General features: G+C 46.7%; 1 protein-coding gene across 1 annotated transcript in view; it reads left to right on the top strand.

Annotated features, from left to right (window-relative positions):
• The first annotated feature begins 296 nt into the window (after positions 1-296).
• Positions 297-25,422, top strand: part of ACSL5 (acyl-CoA synthetase long chain family member 5) — a 101,163-nt gene continuing 76,037 nt past the window's right edge. The window contains exons 1-2 of the mRNA XM_073684730.1: positions 297-483; positions 24,314-24,486. Of these exons, the coding sequence (XP_073540831.1) occupies positions 312-483; positions 24,314-24,486 (345 nt within the window). The 5' untranslated portion in view covers positions 297-311. The remainder of the gene's footprint in view (positions 484-24,313; positions 24,487-25,422) is intronic.

Genomic DNA, 25,422 nt, shown 5'->3' with positions numbered 1-25,422 from the left:
AAAAAACTGAAGTCTGAATGAAGTCTTAGTTGATAGCGGTTGCTAACATCGTATATAACGTCCTATCCCGGCTTCATCCTCCTCTTATAGGCATTTATCATGGAATTCCAGAGCAGGGGGCAAGAAATCACCTACAGAACTGCTCCAGACACATAGGTGTTAAATTCACCTCTTTTCACAATCCCATCCTCACTTGCAAATCCCCTGGCTCTGGTGACTGCCTGCAGCCTCCTCAAAATTACACTGTCAAATGTGGAGAGGGTTCTGTAACCCGAGGACGATCGGAGGCTGCACAGGTCCCTGCCGTCATCATGCAATATTCAAACACAGACATTTGCACCTTTGAACCGATTGCAGCCAAGGTCCAAAGAGCAGACTCCAAGTGCAATGTGCGGCAGATATTAGCGCTGGCCGGGAGGTATCAGGGCAGATCCTCGCCAGGACTTGTCAGGATACCAGCCGGTGCCAGGAGTCTCCCAGGAGGTAAGTGACTGCTGCAGGACTGACTGCTGGGGGTGGCGGAGAGGATGGCGGAGCAGCCCCTGACTCTTCCTCTCTATGTCCATGGCTCCCAGTTCTTGCTTGGATGGGAACCCGGGCAGATGCTGGGAGCAAGATTGGGTCTCCCCTGGCTTTGGCTAGAGGTGGCCACTTGTCCCTGACCCTCGCTGTGGCCTTCTGACTCGGAGGGACGGGGAATGGTTTTGGGCTGTGATAGACGGCATCCTTGTGCGCTGTTTTTTTTTTGTGGCACCGTTCACATTTTCAGAGCACTTGGGTGAAGAGACCATGATCTGGAGCAGGCTGGTCAGGGCAGTGGTCTCCAGCAATTGTGAGACTACAACTCCCAGCATGTCCTGTTAGAGCAGTTTCACAATCGATTTGTCTACTGCTGATGTAAGGGTTAATGAGGACCGAGACTGACGGAGGTGCAGGAAAAGCTGCCGGGACCCAGTGCAGAATCCTGTCTGCTGCCTGTCAGAATATAGTGACAGCTGAACAGTCTGCAGGATACAGGAGCAGTGTGAACAGAGGCAAGACATCAGACAGGAGCCGAGGAGACTGCAGGATGCAGGAGCACTGTGAACAGAGGCAAGACATCAGACAGGAGCCGAGGAGACTGCAGGATACAGGAGCAGTGTGAACAGAGGCAGGACATCAGACAGGAGCCGAGGAGACTGCAGGATACAGGAGCAGTGTGAACAGAGGCAAGACATCAGACAGGAGCCGAGGAGACTGCAGGATACAGGAGCAGTGTGAACAGAGGCAAGACATCAGACAGGAGCCGAGGAGACTGCAGGATACAGGAGCAGTGTGAACAGAGGCAAGACATCAGACAGGAGCCGAGGAGACTGCAGGATACAGGAGCAGTGTGAACAGAGGCAAGACATCAGACAGGAGCCGAGGAGACTGCAGGATACAGGAGCAGTGTGAACAGAGGCAAGACATCAGACAGGAGCCGAGGAGACTGCAGGATACAGGAGCAGTGTGAACAGAGGCAGGACATCAGACAGGAGCCGAGGAGACTGCAGGATACAGGAGCAGTGTGAACAGAGGCAAGACATCAGACAGGAGCCGAGGAGACTGCAGGATACAGGAGCAGTGTGAACAGAGGCAGGACATCAGACAGGAGCCGAGGAGACTGCAGGATACAGGAGCAGTGTGAACAGAGGCAAGACATCAGACAGGAGCCGAGGAGACTGCAGGATACAGGAGCAGTGTGAACAGAGGCAGGACATCAGACAGGAGCCGAGGAGACTGCAGGATACAGGAGCAGTGTGAACAGAGGCAAGACATCAGACAGGAGCCGAGGAGACTGCAGGATACAGGAGCAGTGTGAACAGAGGCAGGACATCAGACAGGAGCCGAGGAGACTGCAGGATACAGGAGCAGTGTGAACAGAGGCAGGACATCAGACAGGAGCCGAGGAGACTGCAGGATACAGGAGCAGTGTGAACAGAGGCAAGACATCAGACAGGAGCCGAGGAGACTGCAGGATACAGGAGCAGTGTGAACAGAGGCAAGACATCAGACAGGAGCCGGGGAGACTGCAGGATACAGGAGCAGTGTGAACAGAGGCAGGACATCAGACAGGAGCCGAGGAGACTGCAGGATACAGGAGCAGTGTGAACAGAGGCAGGACATCAGACAGGAGCCGAGGAGACTGCAGGATACAGGAGCAGTGTGAACAGAGGCAAGACATCAGACAGGAGCCGAGGAGACTGCAGGATACAGGAGCAGTGTGAACAGAGGCAAGGCATCAGACAGGAGCCGAGGAGACTGCAGGATACAGGAGCAGTGTGAACAGAGGCAAGACATCAGACAGGAGCCGGGGAGACTGCAGGATACAGGAGCAGTGTGAACAGAGGCAAGACATCAGACAGGAGCCGGGGAGACTGCAGGATACAGGAGCAGTGTGAACAGAGGCAGGACATCAGACAGGAGCCGAGGAGACTGCAGGATACAGGAGCAGTGTGAACAGAGGAAAGACATCAGACAGGAGCCGGGGAGACTGCAGGATACAGGAGCAGTGTGAACAGAGGCAGGACATCAGACAGGAGCCGAGGAGACTGCAGGATACAGGAGCAGTGTGAACAGAGGCAGGACATCAGATAGGAGCCGAGGAGACTGCAGGATACAGGAGCAGTGTGAACAGAGGCAGGACATCAGACAGGAGCCGAGGAGACTGCAGGATACAGGAGCAGTGTGAACAGAGGCAAGACATCAGACAGGAGCCGAGGAGACTGCAGGATACAGGAGCAGTGTGAACAGAGGCAGGACATCAGACAGGAGCCGAGGAGACTGCAGGATACAGGAGCAGTGTGAACAGAGGCAGGACATCAGACAGGAGCCGAGGAGACTGCAGGATACAGGAGCAGTGTGAACAGAGGCAGGACATCAGACAGGAGCCGAGGAGACTGCAGGATACAGGAGCAGTGTGAACAGAGGCAAGACATCAGACAGGAGCTGAGGAGACTGCAGGATACAGGAGCAGTGTGGACAGAGGCAAGACATCAGACAGGAGCCGGGGAGACTGCAGGATACAGGAGCAGTGTGAACAGAGGCAAGACATCAGACAGGAGCCGAGGAGACTGCAGGATACAGGAGCAGTGTGAACAGAGGCAAGACATCAGACAGGAGCCGAGGAGACTGCAGGATACAGGAGCAGTGTGAACAGAGGCAAGACATCAGACAGGAGCCGAGGAGACTGCAGGATACCGGAGCAGTGTGAACAGAGGCAAGGCATCAGACAGGAGCCGGGGAGACTGCAGGATACAGGAGCAGTGTGAACAGAGGCAAGGCATCAGACAGGAGCCGAGGAGACTGCAGGATACAGGAGCAGTGTGAACAGAGGCAAGGCATCAGACAGGAGCCGAGGAGACTGCAGGATACAGGAGCCATGTGAACAGAGGCAAGGCATCAGACAGGAGCCGAGGAGACTGCAGGATACAGGAGCAGTGTGAACAGAGGCAAGACATCAGACAGGAGCCGAGGAGACTGCAGGATACAGGAGCAGTGTGAACAGAGGCAAGACATCAGACAGGAGCCGAGGAGACTGCAGGATACAGGAGCAGTGTGAACAGAGGCAAGACATCAGACTGGAGCCGGGAAGACTGCAGGATACAGGAGCAGTGTGAACAGAGGCAAGACATCAGACAGGAGCCGAGGAGACTGCAGGATACAGGAGCAGTGTGAACAGAGGCAAGGCATCAGACAGGAGCCGAGGAGACTGCAGGATACAGGAGCAGTGTGAACAGAGGCAAGACATCAGACAGGAGCCGAGGAGACTGCAGGATACAGGAGCAGTGTGAACAGAGGCAGGACATCAGACAGGAGCCGAGGAGACTGCAGGATACAGGAGCAGTGTGAACAGAGGCAAGACATCAGACAGGAGCCGGGGAGACTGCAGGATACAGGAGCAGTGTGAACAAAGGCAGGACATCAGACAGGAGCCGAGGAGACTGCAGGATACAGGAGCAGTGTGAACAGAGGCAGGACATCAGACAGGAGCCGAGGAGACTGCAGGATACAGGAGCAGTGTGAACAGAGGCAGGACATCAGACAGGAGCCGGGGAGACTGCAGGATACAGGAGCAGTGTTAACAGAGGCAAGACATCAGACAGGAGCCGAGGAGACTGCAGGATACAGGAGCAGTGTGAACAGAGGCAAGGCATCAGACAGGAGCCGGGGAGACTGCAGGATACAGGAGCAGTGTGAACAGAGGCAGGACATCAGACAAAAGCTGAGGAGACTGCAGGATACAGGAGCAGTGTGAACAGAGGAAAGACATCAAACAGGAGCCGAGGAGACTGCAGGATACAAGAGCAGTGTGAACAGAGGCAAGACATCAGACAGGAGCCGAGGAGACTGCAGGATACAGGAGCAGTGTGAACAGAGGCAAGACATCAGACAGGAGCCGGGGAGACTGCAGGATACAGGAGCAGTATGAACAGAGGCAAGACATCAGACAGGAGCCGAGGAGACTGCAGGATACAGGAGCAGTGTGAACAGAGGCAAGACATCAGACAGGAGCCGGGGAGACTGCAGGATACAGGAGCAGTGTGAACAGAGGCAGGACATCAGACAGGAGCCGAGGAGACTGCAGGATACAGGAGCAGTGTGAACAGAGGCAGGACATCAGACAGGAGCCGAGGAGACTGCAGGATACAGGAGCAGTGTGAACAGAGGCAAGGCATCAGACAGGAGCCGGGGAGACTGCAGGATACGGAGCAGTGTGAACAGAGGCAAGACATCAGACAGGAGCCGAGGAGACTGCAGGATACAGGAGCAGTGTGAACAGAGGCAAGGCATCAGACAGGAGCCGGGGAGACTGCAGGATACAGGAGCAGTGTGAACAGAGGCAGGACATCAGACAAAAGCTGAGGAGACTGCAGGATACAGGAGCAGTGTGAACAGAGGCAAGACATCAGACAGGAGCCGAGGAGACTGCAGGATACAAGAGCAGTGTGAACAGAGGCAAGACATCAGATAGTAGCCGAGGAGACTGCAGGATACAGGAGCAGTGTGAACAGAGGTAGGACATCAGACAGGAGCCGAGGAGACTGCAGGATACAGGAGCAGTCTGAACAGAGGCAAGACATCAGACAGGAGCCGAGGAGACTGCAGGATACAGAAGCAGTGTGAACAGAGGCAAGACATCAGACAGGAGCCGGGGAAACTGCAGGATACAGGAGCAGTGTGAACAGAGGCAAGACATCAGACAGGAGCCGAGGAGACTGCAGGATACAGGAGCAGTGTGAACAGAGGCAAGACATCAGACAGGAGCCGAGGAGACTGCAGGATACAGGAGCAGTGTGAACAGAGGCAAGACATCAGACAGGAGCCGCGGAGACTGCAGGATACAGGAGCAGTGTGAACAGAGGCAAGACATCAGACAGGAGCCGAGGAGACTGCAGGATACAGGAGCAGTGTGAACAGAGGCAAGACATCAGACAGGAGCCGAGGAGACTGCAGGATACAAGAGCAGTGTGAACAGAGGCAAGACATCAGACAGGAGCCGAGGAGACTGCAGGATACAGGAGCAGTGTGAACAGAGGCAAGACATCAGACAGGAGCCGAGGAGACTGCAGGATACAGGAGCAGTGTGAACAGAGGCAAGACATCAGACAGGAGCCGAGGAGACTGCAGGATACAGGAGCAGTGTGAACAGAGGCAAGACATCAGACAGGAGCCGAGGAGACTGCAGGATACAGGAGCAGTGTGAACAGAGGCAAGACATCAGACAGGAGCCGAGGAGACTGCAGGATACAGGAGCAGTGTGAACAGAGGCAGGACATCAGACATGAGCCGAGGAGACTGCAGGATACAGGAGCAGTGTGAACAGAGGCAAGACATCAGACAGGAGCCGAGGAGACTGCAGGATACAGGAGCAGTGTGAACAGAGGCAAGACATCAGACAGGAGCCGAGGAGACTGCAGGATACAGGAGCAGTGTGAACAGAGGCAAGACATCAGACAGGAGCCGAGGAGACTGCAGGATACAGCAGCAGTGTGAACAGAGGCAAGACATCAGACATGAGCCGAGGAGACTGCAGGATACAGGAGCAGTGTGAACAGAGGCAGGACATCAGGAGAGCGGCCATCACCTCCCAGTGGTATCAGTGACACAAATATTTACTATTCCAGAAATAACAAATCTCCACAATGTAACAATGTGCAGGAGACATCCAGGCTGTATACAGCGAGGAGCTGCCAATATGGAAGCTCGGCCCTTATTAGTCCAGATGTCTTCTAGGTGTCATGTCTGTAATTATCCCAAAGTGCAAGAAAGACACCAAAAGCCGAATTCTGTCACATACAAGAGGACAACCAATCACTACTGAGACCGCAGGGGTATCTAATCTGCAAGACACTATCTCACAGGATAGGATTAGATACAACTCAGCAGATAGTATCCCACATGATAGGATTAGATACACGGCTCAGCAGACAGTATCACACATGATAGGATTAGATATACAGCTCAGCAGATGGTATCACACAGGATAGGATTAGATACACGGCTCAGCTGACAGTATCACACATGATAGGATTAGATACATGGCTCAGCAGACAGTATCACACAGGATAGGATTAGATATACAGCTCAGCAGATAGTATCACACAGGAGAGGATTAGATACACGGCTCAGCTGACAGTATCACACAGGATAGGATTAGATACACGGCTCAGCAGACAGTATCACACAGGATAGGATTAGATACACGGCTCAGCAGACAGTATCATACAGGATAGGATTAGATACACGGCTCATCAGATGGTATCACACAGGAGAGGATTAGATACAGGGCTCAGCAGACAGTATCACACAGGATAGGATTAGATACACGGCTCAGCAGACAGTATCACACAGGATAGGATTAGATACACAGCTCCACAGACAGTATCACACAGGAGAGGATTAGATACAGGGCTCAGCAGACAGTATCACACAGGAGAGGATTAGATACAGGGCTCAGCAGACAGTATCACACAGGAGAGGATTAGATACACAGCTCAGCAGACAGTATCACACAGGATAGGATTAGATACACAGCTCAGCAGACAGTATCACACAGGAGAGGATTAGATACACGGCTCAGCAGACAGTATCACACAGGATAGGATTAGATACACGGCTCAGCAGACAGTATTAGACAGGAGAGGATTAGATACATGGCTCAGCAGACAGTATCACACAGGAGAGGATTAGATACACAGCTCAGCAGGCAGTATCACACAGGATAGGATTAGATACAGCTCAGCAGACAGTATCACACATGATATGATTAGATATGCAGCTCAGCAGATGGTACCACACAGGAGAAGATTAGATACACAGCTCGGCAGACAGTATCACACATGATAGGATTAGATACAATTCAGCAGATAGTATCACACAGGAGAGGATTAGATACACAGCTCAGCAGACAGTATCACACAGGAGAGGATTAGATACACAGCTCAGCAGACAGTATCACACATGATAGGATTAGATACAATTCAGCAGACAGTATCACACAGGAGAGGATTAGATACACAGTGCAGCAGACAGTATCACACAGGAGAGGATTAGATGCACGGCTCAGCAGACAGTATCACACAGGATAGGATTAGATACAATTCAGCAGATAGTATCACACAGGAGAGGATTAGATACACAGCTCAGCAGACAGTATCACACAGGATAGGATTAGATACAATTCAGCAGATAGTATCACACAGGAGAGGATTAGATGCACGGCTCAGCAGACAGTATCACACAGGAGAGGATTAGATACACAGCTCAGCAGACAGTATCACACAGGAGAGGATTAGATACACGGCTCAGCAGACAGTATCACACAGGATAGGATTAGATACAATTCAGCAGATAGTATCACACAGGAGAGGATTAGATACACAGCTCAGCAGACAGTATCACACAGGATAGGATTAGATACAATTCAGCAGATAGTATCACACAGGAGAGGATTAGATACACAGCTCAGCAGACAGTATCACACATGATAGGATTTGATACAATTCAGCAGATAGTATCACACAGGAGAGGATTAGATACACAGCTCAGCAGACAGTATCACACAGGATAGGATTAGATACACGGCTCAGCAGACAGTATCACACAGGAGAGGATTAGATACACAGCTCAGCAGACAGTATCACACATGATAGGATTTGATACAATTCAGCAGATAGTATCACACAGGAGAGGATTAGATACACAGCTCAGGAGACAGTATCACACAGGATAGGATTAGATACACGGCTCAGCAGACAGTATCACACAGGAGAGGATTAGATACACAGCTCAGGAGATAGTATCACACATGATAGGATTAGATACATTTCAGCAGATAGTATCACACAGGAGAGGATTAGATACACAGCTCAGCAGACAGTATCACACAGGAGAGGATTAGATACACAGCTCAGCAGACAGTATCACACAGGATAGGATTAGATACACAGCTCAGCAGACAGTATCACACAGGATAGGATTAGATACAATTCAGCAGATAGTATCACACAGGAGAGGATTAGATACACAGCTCAGCAGACAGTATCACACAGGATAGGATTAGATACAATTCAGCAGATAGTATCACACAGGAGAGGATTAGATACACAGCTCAGCAGACAGTATCACACATGATAGGATTTGATACAATTCAGCAGATAGTATCACACAGGAGAGGATTAGATACACAGCTCAGCAGACAGTATCACACAGGATAGGATTAGATACACAGCTCAGCAGACAGTATCACACAGGATAGGATTAGATACACGGCTCAGCAGACAGTATCACACAGGAGAGGATTAGATACACAGCTCAGGAGACAGTATCACACAGGATAGGATTAGATACACGGCTCAGCAGACAGTATCACACAGGAGAGGATTAGATACACAGCTCAGGAGACAGTATCACACATGATAGGATTAGATACATTTCAGCAGATAGTATCACACAGGAGAGGATTAGATACACAGCTCAGCAGACAGTATCACACAGGAGAGGATTAGATACACAGCTCAGGAGACAGTATCACACATGATAGGATTAGATACATGTCAGCAGATAGTATCACACAGGAGAGGATTAGATACACAGCTCAGCAGACAGTATCATACATGATAGGATTAGATACACGGCTCAGCAGACAGTATCACACAGGATAGGATTAGATACACGGTGCAGCAGACAATATCACACAGGAGAGGATTAGATACACAGTGCAGCAGACAGTATCACACAGGATAGGATTAGATACAATTCAGCAGATAGTATCACACAGGAGAGGATTAGATACACAGCTCAGAAGACAGTATCACACAGGATAGGATTAGATACAATTCAGCAGATAGTATCACACAGGAGAGGATTAGATACACAGCTCAGCAGACAGTATCACACAGGATAGGATTAGATACAATTCAGCAGATAGTATCACACAGGAGAGGATTAGATACACAGCTCAGCAGACAGTATCACACAGCATAGGATTAGATACACGGCTCAGCAGACAGTATCACACAGGAGAGGATTAGATACACGGCTCATCAGATGGTATCACACAGGAGAGGATTAGATACAGGGCTCAGCAGACAGTATCACACAGGATAGGATTAGATACACGGCTCAGCAGACAGTATCACACAGGATAGGATTAGATACAGGGCTCAGCAGACAGTATCACACAGGATAGGATTAGATACACAGCTCAGCAGACAGTATCACACAGGAGAGGATTAGATACAATTCAGCAGATAGTATCACACAGGAGAGGATTAGATACACAGCTCAGGAGACAGTATCACACATGATAGGATTAGATACATTTCAGCAGATAGTATCACACAGGAGAGGATTAGATACACAGCTCAGTAGACAGTATCATACATGATAGGATTAGATACAATTCAGCAGATAGTATCACACAGGAGAGGATTAGATACACAGCTCAGCAGACAGTATCATACAGGATAGGATTAGATACACGGCTCATCAGATGGTATCACACAGGAGAGGATTAGATACAGGGCTCAGCAGACAGTATCACACAGGATAGGATTAGATACACGGCTCAGCAGACAGTATCACACATGATAGGATTAGATACACAGCTCAGCAGACAGTATCACACAGGATAGGATTAGATACACAGCTCCACAGACAGTATCACACAGGAGTGGATTAGATACAGGGCTCAGCAGACAGTATCACACAGGAGAGGATTAGATACAGGGCTCAGCAGACAGTATCACACAGGAGAGGATTAGATACACAGCTCAGCAGACAGTATCACACAGGATAGGATTAGATACACAGCTCAGCAGACAGTATCACACAGGAGAGGATTAGATACACGGCTCAGCAGACAGTATCACACAGGATAGGATTAGATACACGGCTCAGCAGACAGTATTAGACAGGAGAGGATTAGATACATGGCTCAGCAGACAGTATCACACAGGAGAGGATTAGATACACAGCTCAGCAGGCAGTATCACACAGGATAGGATTAGATACAGCTCAGCAGACAGTATCACACATGATATGATTAGATATGCAGCTCAGCAGATGGTACCACACAGGAGAAGATTAGATACACAGCTCGGCAGACAGTATCACACATGATAGGATTAGATACAATTCAGCAGATGGTATCACACAGGAGAGGATTAGATACACAGCTCAGCAGACAGTATCACACAGGAGAGGATTAGATACACAGCTCAGCAGACAGTATCACACAGGAGAGGATTAGATACAATTCAGCAGACAGTATCACACAGGAGAGGATTAGATACACGGCTCAGCAGACAGTATCACACATGATAGGATTAGATACATTTCAGCAGATAGTATCACACAGGAGAGGATTAGATACACAGCTCAGCAGACAGTATCACACAGGAGAGGATTAGATACACAGCTCAGGAGACAGTATCACACATGATAGGATTAGATACATTTCAGCAGATAGTATCACACAGGAGAGGATTAGATACACAGCTCAGCAGACAGTATCATACATGATAGGATTAGATACACGGCTCAGCAGACAGTATCACACAGGATAGGATTAGATACACGGTGCAGCAGACAATATCACACAGGAGAGGATTAGATACACGGCTCAGCAGACAGTATCACACAGGATAGGATTAGATACACAGCTCAGCAGACAGTATCACACAGGATAGGATTAGATACAATTCAGCAGATAGTATCACACAGGAGAGGATTAGATACACAGCTCAGCAGACAGTATCACACAGGATAGGATTAGATACAATTCAGCAGATAGTATCACACAGGAGAGGATTAGATACACAGCTCAGCAGACAGTATCACACAGGAGAGGATTAGATACAATTCAGCAGATAGTATCACACAGGAGAGGATTAGATACACAGCTCAGTAGACAGTATCATACATGATAGGATTAGATACAATTCAGCAGATAGTATCACACAGGAGAGGATTAGATACACAGCTCAGCAGACAGTATCATACATGATAGGATTAGATACACGGCTCAGCAGACAGTATCACACAGGATAGGATTAGATACACGGTGCAGCAGACAATATCACACAGGAGAGGATTAGATACACAGTGCAGCAGACAGTATCACACAGGATAGGATTAGATACAATTCAGCAGATAGTATCACACAGGAGAGGATTAGATACACAGCTCAGAAGACAGTATCACACAGGATAGGATTAGATACAATTCAGCAGATAGTATCACACAGGAGAGGATTAGATACACAGCTCAGCAGACAGTATCACACAGGATAGGATTAGATACAATTCAGCAGATAGTATCACACAGGAGAGGATTAGATACACAGCTCAGCAGACAGTATCACACAGCATAGGATTAGATACACGGCTCAGCAGACAGTATCACACAGGAGAGGATTAGATACACGGCTCATCAGATGGTATCACACAGGAGAGGATTAGATACAGGGCTCAGCAGACAGTATCACACAGGATAGGATTAGATACACGGCTCAGCAGACAGTATCACACAGGATAGGATTAGATACAGGGCTCAGCAGACAGTATCACACAGGATAGGATTAGATACACAGCTCAGCAGACAGTATCACACAGGAGAGGATTAGATACAATTCAGCAGATAGTATCACACAGGAGAGGATTAGATACACAGCTCAGGAGACAGTATCACACATGATAGGATTAGATACATTTCAGCAGATAGTATCACACAGGAGAGGATTAGATACACAGCTCAGTAGACAGTATCATACATGATAGGATTAGATACAATTCAGCAGATAGTATCACACAGGAGAGGATTAGATACACAGCTCAGCAGACAGTATCATACAGGATAGGATTAGATACACGGCTCATCAGATGGTATCACACAGGAGAGGATTAGATACAGGGCTCAGCAGACAGTATCACACAGGATAGGATTAGATACACGGCTCAGCAGACAGTATCACACATGATAGGATTAGATACACAGCTCAGCAGACAGTATCACACAGGATAGGATTAGATACACAGCTCCACAGACAGTATCACACAGGAGTGGATTAGATACAGGGCTCAGCAGACAGTATCACACAGGAGAGGATTAGATACAGGGCTCAGCAGACAGTATCACACAGGAGAGGATTAGATACACAGCTCAGCAGACAGTATCACACAGGATAGGATTAGATACACAGCTCAGCAGACAGTATCACACAGGAGAGGATTAGATACACGGCTCAGCAGACAGTATCACACAGGATAGGATTAGATACACGGCTCAGCAGACAGTATTAGACAGGAGAGGATTAGATACATGGCTCAGCAGACAGTATCACACAGGAGAGGATTAGATACACAGCTCAGCAGGCAGTATCACACAGGATAGGATTAGATACAGCTCAGCAGACAGTATCACACATGATATGATTAGATATGCAGCTCAGCAGATGGTACCACACAGGAGAAGATTAGATACACAGCTCGGCAGACAGTATCACACATGATAGGATTAGATACAATTCAGCAGATGGTATCACACAGGAGAGGATTAGATACACAGCTCAGCAGACAGTATCACACAGGAGAGGATTAGATACACAGCTCAGCAGACAGTATCACACAGGAGAGGATTAGATACAATTCAGCAGACAGTATCACACAGGAGAGGATTAGATACACGGCTCAGCAGACAGTATCACACATGATAGGATTAGATACATTTCAGCAGATAGTATCACACAGGAGAGGATTAGATACACAGCTCAGCAGACAGTATCACACAGGAGAGGATTAGATACACAGCTCAGGAGACAGTATCACACATGATAGGATTAGATACATTTCAGCAGATAGTATCACACAGGAGAGGATTAGATACACAGCTCAGCAGACAGTATCATACATGATAGGATTAGATACACGGCTCAGCAGACAGTATCACACAGGATAGGATTAGATACACGGTGCAGCAGACAATATCACACAGGAGAGGATTAGATACACGGCTCAGCAGACAGTATCACACAGGATAGGATTAGATACACAGCTCAGCAGACAGTATCACACAGGATAGGATTAGATACAATTCAGCAGATAGTATCACACAGGAGAGGATTAGATACACAGCTCAGCAGACAGTATCACACAGGATAGGATTAGATACAATTCAGCAGATAGTATCACACAGGAGAGGATTAGATACACAGCTCAGCAGACAGTATCACACAGGAGAGGATTAGATACAATTCAGCAGATAGTATCACACAGGAGAGGATTAGATACACAGCTCAGTAGACAGTATCATACATGATAGGATTAGATACAATTCAGCAGATAGTATCACACAGGAGAGGATTAGATACACAGCTCAGCAGACAGTATCATACAGGATAGGATTAGATACACGGCTCATCAGATGGTATCACACAGGAGAGGATTAGATACAGGGCTCAGCAGACAGTATCACACAGGATAGGATTAGATACACGGCTCAGCAGACAGTATCACACAGGATAGGATTAGATACACAGCTCCACAGACAGTATCACACAGGAGAGGATTAGATACAGGGCTCAGCAGACAGTATCACACAGGAGAGGATTAGATACAGGGCTCAGCAGACAGTATCACACAGGAGAGGATTAGATACACAGCTCAGCAGACAGTATCACACAGGATAGGATTAGATACACAGCTCAGCAGACAGTATCACACAGGAGAGGATTAGATACACGGCTCAGCAGACAGTATCACACAGGATAGGATTAGATACACGGCTCAGCAGACAGTATTAGACAGGAGAGGATTAGATACATGGCTCCGCAGACAGTATCACACAGGAGAGGATTAGATACACAGCTCAGCAGGCAGTATCACACAGGATAGGATTAGATACAGCTCAGCAGACAGTATCACACATGATATGATTAGATATGCAGCTCAGCAGATGGTACCACACAGGAGAAGATTAGATACACAGCTCGGCAGACAGTATCACACATGATAGGATTAGATACAATTCAGCAGATAGTATCACACAGGAGAGGATTAGATACACAGCTCAGCAGACAGTATCACACAGGAGAGGATTAGATACACAGCTCAGCAGACAGTATCACACATGATAGGATTAGATACAATTCAGCAGACAGTATCACACAGGAGAGGATTAGATACACAGTGCAGCAGACAGTATCACACAGGAGAGGATTAGATGCACGGCTCAGCAGACAGTATCACACAGGATAGGATTAGATACAATTCAGCAGATAGTATCACACAGGAGAGGATTAGATACACAGCTCAGCAGACAGTATCACACAGGATAGGATTAGATACAATTCAGCAGATAGTATCACACAGGAGAGGATTAGATGCACGGCTCAGCAGACAGTATCACACAGGATAGGATTAGATACAATTCAGCAGATAGTATCACACAGGAGAGGATTAGATACACAGCTCAGCAGACAGTATCACACATGATAGGATTTGATACAATTCAGCAGATAGTATCACACAGGAGAGGATTAGATACACAGCTCAGCAGACAGTATCACACATGATAGGATTTGATACAATTCAGCAGATAGTATCACACAGGAGAGGATTAGATACACGGCTCAGCAGACAGTATCACACAGGATAGGATTAGATACACGGCTCAGCAGACAGTATCACACAGGAGAGGATTAGATACACAGCTCAGCAGACAGTATCACACAGGATAGGATTAGATACAATTCAGCAGATAGTATCACACAGGAGAGGATTAGATACACAGCTCAGCAGACAGTATCACACATGATAGGATTTGATACAATTCAGCAGATAGTATCACACAGGAGAGGATTAGATACACAGCTCAGCAGACAGTATCACACATGATAGGATTTGATACAATTCAGCAGATAGTATCACACAGGAGAGGATTAGATACACGGCTCAGCAGACAGTATCACACAGGATAGGATTAGATACACGGCTCAGCAGACAGTATCACACAGGAGAGGATTAGATACACAGCTCAGGAGACAGTATCACACAGGATAGGATTAGATACACGGCTCAGCAGACAGTATCACACAGGAGAGGATTAGATACACAGCTCAGGAGACAGTATCACACATGATAGGATTAGATACATTTCAGCAGATAGTATCACACAGGAGAGGATTAGATACAGCTCAGCAGACAGTATCACACAGGAGAGGATTAGATACACAGCTCAGGAGACAGTATCACACATGATAGGATTAGATACATTTCAGCAGATAGTATCACACAGGAGAGGATTAGATACACAGCTCAGTAGACAGTATCATACATGATAGGATTAGATACAATTCAGCAGATAGTATCACACAGGAGAGGATTAGATACACAGCTCAGCAGACAGTATCATACATGATAGGATTAGATACACGGCTCAGCAGACAGTATCACACAGGATAGGATTAGATACACGGTGCAGCAGACAATATCACACAGGAGAGGATTAGATACACGGCTCAGCAGACAGTATCACACAGGATAGGATTAGATACAATTCAGCAGATAGTATCACACAGGAGAGGATTAGATACACAGCTCAGCAGACAGTATCACACAGGATAGGATTAGATACAATTCAGCAGATAGTATCACACAGGAGAGGATTAGATACACAGCTCAGCAGACAGTATCACACAGGAGAGGATTAGATACAATTCAGCAGATAGTATCACACAGGAGAGGATTAGATACACAGCTCAGGAGACAGTATCACACATGATAGGATTAGATACATTTCAGCAGATAGTATCACACAGGAGAGGATTAGATACACAGCTCAGTAGACAGTATCATACATGATAGGATTAGATACAATTCAGCAGATAGTATCACACAGGAGAGGATTAGATACACAGCTCAGCAGACAGTATCATACATGATAGGATTAGATACAATTCAGCAGATAGTATCACACAGGAGAGGATTAGATACACAGCTCAGCAGACAGTATCATACATGATAGGATTAGATACAATTCAGCAGATAGTATCACACAGGAGAGGATTAGATACACAGCTCAGCAGACAGTATCACACATGATAGGATTAGATACATTTCAGCAGATAGTATCACACAGGAGAGGATTAGATACAATTCAGCAGATAGTATCACACATGATAGCATTAGATACAGCTCAGCAGATAGTATCACATAGGATAGGATTAGATACACGGCTCAGCAGACAGTATCACACATGATAGGATTAGATACACGGCTCAGCAGACAGTATCACACAGGAGAGGATTAGATACACAGCTCAGCAGACAGTATCACACAGGAGAGGATCAGATACACAGCTCAGCAGACAGTATCACACAGGATGGGATTAGATACAAGGCTCAGCAGACAGTATCTCACAGGAGAGGATTAGATACACGGCTCAGCAGACAGTATCACACAGGATAGGATTAGATACACGGCTCAGCAGACAGGTCACACACTATAGGATTAGATACACAGCTCAGCAGACAGTATCACACAGGATAGGATTAGATACACAGCTCAGCAGACAGTATCACACACTATAGGATTAGATACACAGCTCAGCAGACAGTATCACACAGGAGAGGATTAGATACACGGCTCAGCAGACAGTATCACACAGGATAGGATTAGATACATGGCTCAGCAGGCAGTATCACACAGGATAGGATTAGATACACGGCTCAGCAGACAGGATCACACACTATAGGATTAGATACACAGCTCAGCAGACAGTATCACACAGGATAGGATTAGATACATGGCTCAGCAGACAGTATCACACAGGATAGGATTAGATACACGGCTCAGCAGACAGGATCACACACTATAGGATTAGATACACAGCTCAGCAGGCAGTATCACACAGGATAGGATTAGATACACGGCTCAGCAGACAGGATCACACACTATAGGATTAGATACACAGCTCAGCAGACAGTATCACACACTATAGGATTAGATACACAGCTCAGCAGACAGTATCACACAGGAGAGGATTAGATACAGCTCAGCAGACAGTATCACACACTATAGGATTAGATACACAGCTCAGCAGACAGTATCACACAGGATAGGATTAGATACACGGCTCAGCAGACAGTATCACACAGGATAGGATTAGATACATGGCTCAGCAGGCAGTATCACACAGGAGAGGATTAGATACACGGCTCAGCAGACAGTATCACACAGGATAGGATTAGATACACGGCTCAGCAGACAGTATCACACAGGATAGTATTAGATACACGGCTCAGCAGACAGTATCACACAGGATAGGATTAGATACATGGCTCAGCAGATAGTATCACACAGGATAGGATTAGATACACGGCTCAGCAGACAGTATCACACAGGATAGGATTAGATACACGGCTCAGCAGATAGTATCACACAGGATAGGATTAGATACACGGCTCAGCAGATAGTATCACACAGGATAGGATTAGATACACGGCTCAGCAGACAGGATCACACACTATAGGATTAGATACACAGCTCAGCAGACAGTATCACACAGGATAGGATTAGATACATGGCTCAGCAGGCAGTATCACACAGGATAGGATTAGATACACGGCTCAGCAGACAGGATCACACACTATAGGATTAGATACACAGCTCAGCAGGCAGTATCACACAGGATAGGATTAGATACACGGCTCAGCAGACAGGATCACACACTATAGGATTAGATACACAGCTCAGCAGACAGTATCACACAGGATAGGATTAGATACACGGCTCAGCAGACAGTATCACACACTATAGGATTAGATACACAGCTCAGCAGGCAGTATCACACAGGATAGGATTAGATACACGGCTCAGCAGACAGTATCACACACTATAGGATTAGATACACAGCTCAGCAGACAGTATCACACAGGAGAGGATTAGATACACGGCTCAGCAGACAGGATCACACACTATAGGATTAGATACACAGCTCAGCAGGCAGTATCACACAGGATAGGATTAGATACACGGCTCAGCAGACAGTATCACACACTATAGGATTAGATACACAGCTCAGCAGACAGTATCACACAGGAGAGGATTAGATACACGGCTCAGCAGACAGTATCACACAGGATAGGATTAGATACATGGCTCAGCAGGCAGTATCACACAGGAGAGGATTAGATACACGGCTCAGCAGACAGTATCACACAGAATAGGATTAGATACACGGCTCAGCAGACAGTATCACACAGGATAGTATTAGATACACGGCTCAGCAGACAGTATCACACAGGATAGGATTAGATACATGGCTCAGCAGATAGTATCACACAGGATAGGATTAGATACACGGCTCAGCAGACAGTATCACACAGGATAGGATTAGATACACGGCTCAGCAGATAGTATCACACAGGATAGGATTAGATACACGGCTCAGCAGATAGTATCACACAGGATAGGATTAGATACACGGCTCAGCAGACAGTATCACACAGGATAGGATTAGATACACGGCTCAGCAGACAGTATCACACAGGAGAGGATTAGATACACGGCTCAGCAGACAGTATCACACAGGATAGGATTAGATACAGCTCAGCAGACAGTATCACACAGGAGAGGATTAGATACAGCTCAGCAGACAGTATCACACAGGAGAGGATTAGATACACGGCTCAGCAGACTGTATCACACAGGATAGGATTAGATACACGGCTCAGCAGACAGTATCACACAGCATAGGATTAGATACACGGCTCAGCAGACAGTATCACACAGGATAGGATTAGATACACGGCTCAGCAGACAGTATCACACAGGATAGGATTAGATACACAGCTCAGCAGACAGTATCACACAGGAGAGGATTAGATACAGCTCAGCAGACAGTATCACACAGGAGAGGATTAGATACACGGCTCAGCAGACTGTATCACATAGGATTAGATACACGGCTCAGCAGACAGTATCACACAGGACAGGATTAGATACACAGCTCAGCAGACAGTATCACACAGGAGAGGATTAGATACACAGCTCAGCAGACAGTATCACACAGGATAAGATTAGATACACAGCTCAGCAGACTGTATCACACAGGAGAGGATTAGATACACAGCTCAGCAGACTGTATCACACAGGATAAGATTAGATACACAGCTCAGCAGACAGTATCACACAGGAGAGGATTAGATACACAGCTCAGCAGACTGTATCACACAGGATAGGATTAGATACACGGCTCAGCAGACAGTATCACACAGGATAGGATTAGATACACAGCTCAGCAGACAGTATCACACAGGAGAGGATTAGATACACAGCTCAGCAGACAGTATCACACAGGATAAGATTAGATACACAGCTCAGCAGACAGTATCACACAGGAGAGGATTAGATACACGGCTCAGCAGACAGTATCACACAGGATAGGATTAGATACACAGCTCAGCAGACAGTATCACACAGGAGAGGATTAGATACACAGCTCAGCAGACAGTATCACACAGGAGAGGATTAGATACACAGCTCAGCAGACAGTATCACACAGGAGAGGATTAGATACACGGCTCAGCAGACAGTATCACACAGGACAGGATTAGATACACAGCTCAGCAGACAGTATCACACAGGATAGGATTAGATACACAGCTCAGCAGACAGTATCACACAGGAGAGGATTAGATACACAGCTCAGCAGACAGTATCACACAGGATAGGATTAGATACACGGCTCAGCAGACAGTATCACACAGGATAGGATTAGATACACAGCTCAGCAGACAGTATCACACAGGAGAGGATTAGATACACAGCTCAGCAGACAGTATCACACAGGAGAGGATTAGATACACGGCTCAGCAGACAGTATCACACAGGACAGGATTAGATACACAGCTCAGCAGACAGTATCACACAGGAGAGGATTAGATACACAGCTCAGCAGACAGTATCACACAGGATAAGATTAGATACACAGCTCAGCAGACTGTATCACACAGGACAGGATTAGATACACAGCTCAGCAGACAGTATCACACAGGAGAGGATTAGATACACAGCTCAGCAGACAGTATCACACAGGATAAGATTAGATACACAGCTCAGCAGACTGTATCACACAGGATAAGATTAGATACACAGCTCAGCAGACAGTATCACACAGGAGAGGATTAGATACACGGCTCAGCAGACAGTATCACACAGGAGAGGATTAGATACACAGCTCAGCAGACAGTATCACACAGGATAGGATTAGATACACGGCTCAGCAGACAGTATCACACAGGAGAGGATTAGATACACGGCTCAGCAGACAGTATCACACAGGATAGGATTAGATACACAGCTCAGCAGACAGTATCACACAGGATAGGATTAGATACACGGCTCAGCAGACAGTATCACACAGGAGAGGATTAGATACACGGCTCAGCAGACAGTATCACACAGGAGAGGATTAGATACACAGCTCAGCAGACAGTATCACACAGGAGAGGATTAGATACACGGCTCAGCAGACAGTATCACACAGGAGAGGATTAGATACACAGCTCAGCAGACAGTATCACACATCATTGACATCATGGATAGGAGATGTAGATCTCACATGATGAAGAACAGAAGCCATTATTTCTCCGCACAGACAGCGGTCGCTCTCCTGGGATGAAAGAGTCGCCGTTATTATTCAAATCTTTATTTCTCAAATCAATAGTAGAAATGAAAATTAGCAACTTTATAATAAACCTGATTACAGACATCGGCTTCTTCCAGGACGGGTTTTTCATACTCAAAATTTTCAATTCAGTGTAGACTGAATGTTATAGTGGATAATACGAGACGTTAAAAAAAAATGTTCCTAATCACTAACAGGCTTGTAATCGCTAACAGAGACAACTATCCGCCTGCTGCACCCGGCTCCGGTCATTGACCGCTCCTGCCGGAGATTCAGCTGCTCCCTGTCAACATAGCCGCGGTTTCTCTTCCTGTTGACAGGGCGGGACTACTGGGGTCATGCTGATTGACAGCTGGCTTCCCCCAATTAGGCAGCACAGAGCCAGCTGTCAATCAGCCTGACCCCAGTAGTTCCGCCCTGTCAACAGGAAAAGAAACCGCCCCTATGTTGACGTGATGTCAGCGGATGTCTGTGACTGCTCTGTGCCGGCGGAGAATGGTGCCGGGCACAACAGGCAGGCGGATAGCAACTACCAGCCTGATAATACTTAGGCACATATTTTTCTTTTAAAGTCCAGGATAACCCCTTCAAATTACTACGATAGGAGATGACAGTTGGTGCTGATAAAATTCTATGGAGAACTGTAACTCTTGCTTCAGAGGAAGTTACAGAAGAATGTCTGTGTCTGCCTCTAGCTCCTCCCCTCTGTCTGTTATTGCCTCTAGCTCTTCCCCTCTGTTTCTACCTGTAGCTCTTCCCCTCTGTTTCTACCTGTAGCTCCTCCCCTCTGTTTTTTCTCATGCCTCTAGCTCCTCCCCTCTGTCTGTTTCTGCCTCTAGTTCCTCCCCTCCGTCTGTGCTTGCCTCTAGCTCCTCCCCTCTGACTGTTTCTGCCTGTAGCTCCTCCCCTCTGTTTTTTCTCCTGCCTCTAGCTGCTCCCCTCTGACTGTGTCTGACTGTGGCTCCTCCCTTCTCTAGGTCTACCTCCTCTACCTCCTCTAGCTCCACCCTCCTCCATAAAATTTTAAAAGCACCAACTGTCACCTCTCTGTAATGGCCGACAGACCTTCCAGCTTTTACCCCTGAATTGAAAAGAATTGGAGAAAGAAGCTGATTTCTCTGACAATATATTACAACGTTGCTTCTTTTCTTGTGTAATATTGATATGACAGTTACCCTTTAAGTGTCCATCTCAGGTGTTAGCTGCTCCCTTCCGCTGTAATATACAGTAGGTGCGGAAAGTATTCAGACCCCTTTACATTTTTCACTCTTTGTTTCATTGCAGCCATTTGGTAAATTCTAAAAAAGCTCATTTTTTTCTCATTAAAGTCCACTCTGTGCCCCATCTTCACTGAAAAAAACAGAAATGTAGAAATTTTTGCAAATTTATTAAAAAAAGAAAAACTGAAATATCACATGGTCATAAGTATTCAGCCCCTTTGCTCAGTATTGAGGAGAAGCCCCCTTTTGAGCTAGTACAGCCATAAGTCTTCTTGGGAATGATGCAACAAGTTGGATTTGGGGGTCCTCTGTCCATCCTGATTACAGCTGGACATAAAAGCAGATTATAAAGGTTTTAATTGCTGCAGTCTGCGCAGGAGGAGCGGGATGTAGTGCACTCGCTGATTCTTTATACATTGTTCATTAAATTAATAGCACTGAGGAATTTCACATTGTAATTGGCTTCTAGCGTCCGTCCAGCAAGTCCACACACGCTGCAACATCCACACACGTCACCAGCACATGTACATGGCCGAGGTGCTAACATCTGCTGATACCGACATGTAATGCTGCTGAGCAGGAAGCCAAAAATCACAGCCCTCAGCCCCCGACCACATGGGTCCATATCAGACTTACTACCCCAGCAGGTAATGTCAGTACAGCATGACCTCCAGGGACAGCTGAGCTGTGTATCTCAGCCACTCATGTGTGATACTGTCTGCTGAACCGTGTATCTAATCCTATCATGTGTGATACTGACTGCTGAGCCATGTATCTAATCCTCTCCTGTGTGATACTGTCTGCTGAGCCATGTATCTAATCCTCTCCTGTGTGATACTGTCTGCTGAGCCGTGTATCTAATCCTATCCTGTGTGATACTGACTGCTGAGCTGTGTATCTAATCCTCTCCTGTGTGATACTGTCTGCTGAGCCGTGTATCTAATCCTCTCCTGTGTGATACTGTCTGCTGAGCCGTGTATCTAATCCTATCCTGTGTGATACTCTCTGCTGAGCTGTGTATCTAATCCTATCCTGTGTGATACTGTCTGCTGCACCGTGTATCTAATCCTATCCTGTGTGATACTGTCTGCTGAGCTGTGTATCTAATCCTCTCCTGTGTGATACTGTGTGCTGAGCCGTGTATCTAATCCTATCCTGTGTGATACTGTCTGCTGAGCCGTGTATCTAATCCTATCCTGTGTGATACTGTCTGCTGAACCGTGTATCTAATCCTATCCTGTGTGATACTGTCTGCTGAGCCGTGTATCTAATCCTATCCTGTGTGATACTGTCTGCTGAGCTGTGTATCTAATCCTATCCTGTGTGATACTGTCTGCTGAGCTGTGTATCTAATCCTCTCCTGTGTGATACTGTCTGCTGAGCCGTGTATCTAATCCTATCCTGTGTGATACTGTCTGCTGAGCTGTGTATCTAATCCTATCCTGTGTGATACTGTCTGCTGAGCTGTGTATCTAATCCTATCCTGTGTGATACTGTCTGCTGAGCTGTGTATCTAATCCTATCCTGTGTGATACTGTCTGCTGAGCTGTGTATCTAATCCTCTCCTGTGTGATACTGTCTGCTGAGCTGTGTATCTAATCCTATCTTGTGTGATACTGAATGCTGAGCCGTGTATCTAATCCTATCATGTGTGATACTGTCTGCTGAGCTGTGTATCTAATCCTATCTTGTGTGATACTGAATGTTGAGCCGTGTATCTAATCCTATCATGTGTGATACTGTCTGCTGAGCCACTGTACCTAAGCTTTCGGTGTGTGATAAAGTCTGGGAGTACCCATGGCCCTGCGCCCCCCATTCCTTCTGGCAGTGTTGGGGTCTGTGGGTGCACGTTGTTCACCGTGTCTTTGTCTCTCGCGGTTCAGGTTTCTCGGCTGGCGAGATGTGCTGCTGCCTGAGTCTCCTGTTCACCCCGCTGTCCACACCGGCGATTGTCACCATTTTAGCCATCGGACTGACAGCGTTCTATTATGTTCTCACCAAGCCCAAGCCGGTGCATCCTCCTATAGATCTGAACAGGCAGTCTATAGGGACGCAGGTAATATCTTATGCTATATTATTATTATTATTATTATTATTATTATTATTATTATTATTATGTTGCTTGTTTTGCTCTTCTATCACCGCTGTTTTTCCAAAATGTCCTTTTTTGTGTCTTTGATCTTCTCCTTTACTCTTCTGATTGTCTCCGTCCTCCTTGTTGTTGGTCTCCCTCATGTCTTCCTCCATAATTGTCTTATCTAATGAGCTGGGACGTTTTATACAAGCACAGTAAGATAACACTTCAGTCCGGTCACATTTGCCTTCAGGTTTGACTCCTGATAGTTTCTCCAGAATGTCCTGTCTTGTTCTTGCTCTTCTTCCTTCCTGATTTCTGTGATGGTCCCAATCCAACTTGTTGTTGTTCTCCTTCTTCATATCTTCCTCTATAAACTATAATCTCCACTGAACAGGTCATAATACTAATTCCAGAATAAAATAACTTTTTTATTTCTGTCATATTTGGCATTAGTTCTGACTCTTGACTCTCACCCCACTGTGGATTGTCCATGACTATGGTGATTATGTCCATCCATCGCTTTCCTGCATTTCCTCTTCCTCTCGACACTTCATCTCTTTCTCAATGATTATCTTCTTTAAAAAACCGTTTCTTCTCTTTATAATACCAGAACAAATAAGATAAAGCTTTAGTTAAGTCGTTTGTTCCAGAAGGTCCATTTTCACTCCCAATTCCAAGATAAATGCCGATTCTTCAGAATTTCCGATTTTGTGTTGGTGTCCTCAGGTTTCTCAGTAAGTGTTTATGATTTTGTGATTGTCTCCGTCCTTTTTTCTGCTGGTCTCCTTCTTCATCTCTTCTTTGATGATTGTCTCTTCCAATGAGCCGGGTCTTTTCATAGATCTGGAATAAGATAATGATTCAGTCTGGTAACAATTGCCTTCATGTCCAGTTTGGCTCCCAGTTCCCACATGA

This window comes from Phyllobates terribilis, unplaced genomic scaffold (genome assembly GCF_046119375.1).
Source record: "Phyllobates terribilis strain yellow unplaced genomic scaffold, ASM4611937v1 Scaffold_5__5_contigs__length_657084704, whole genome shotgun sequence".
Lineage (NCBI taxonomy): Eukaryota > Metazoa > Chordata > Amphibia > Anura > Dendrobatidae > Phyllobates > Phyllobates terribilis.
Note: the sequence above shows the minus strand (reverse complement) of the source record. Positions and strands in the feature narration are given on the sequence as shown.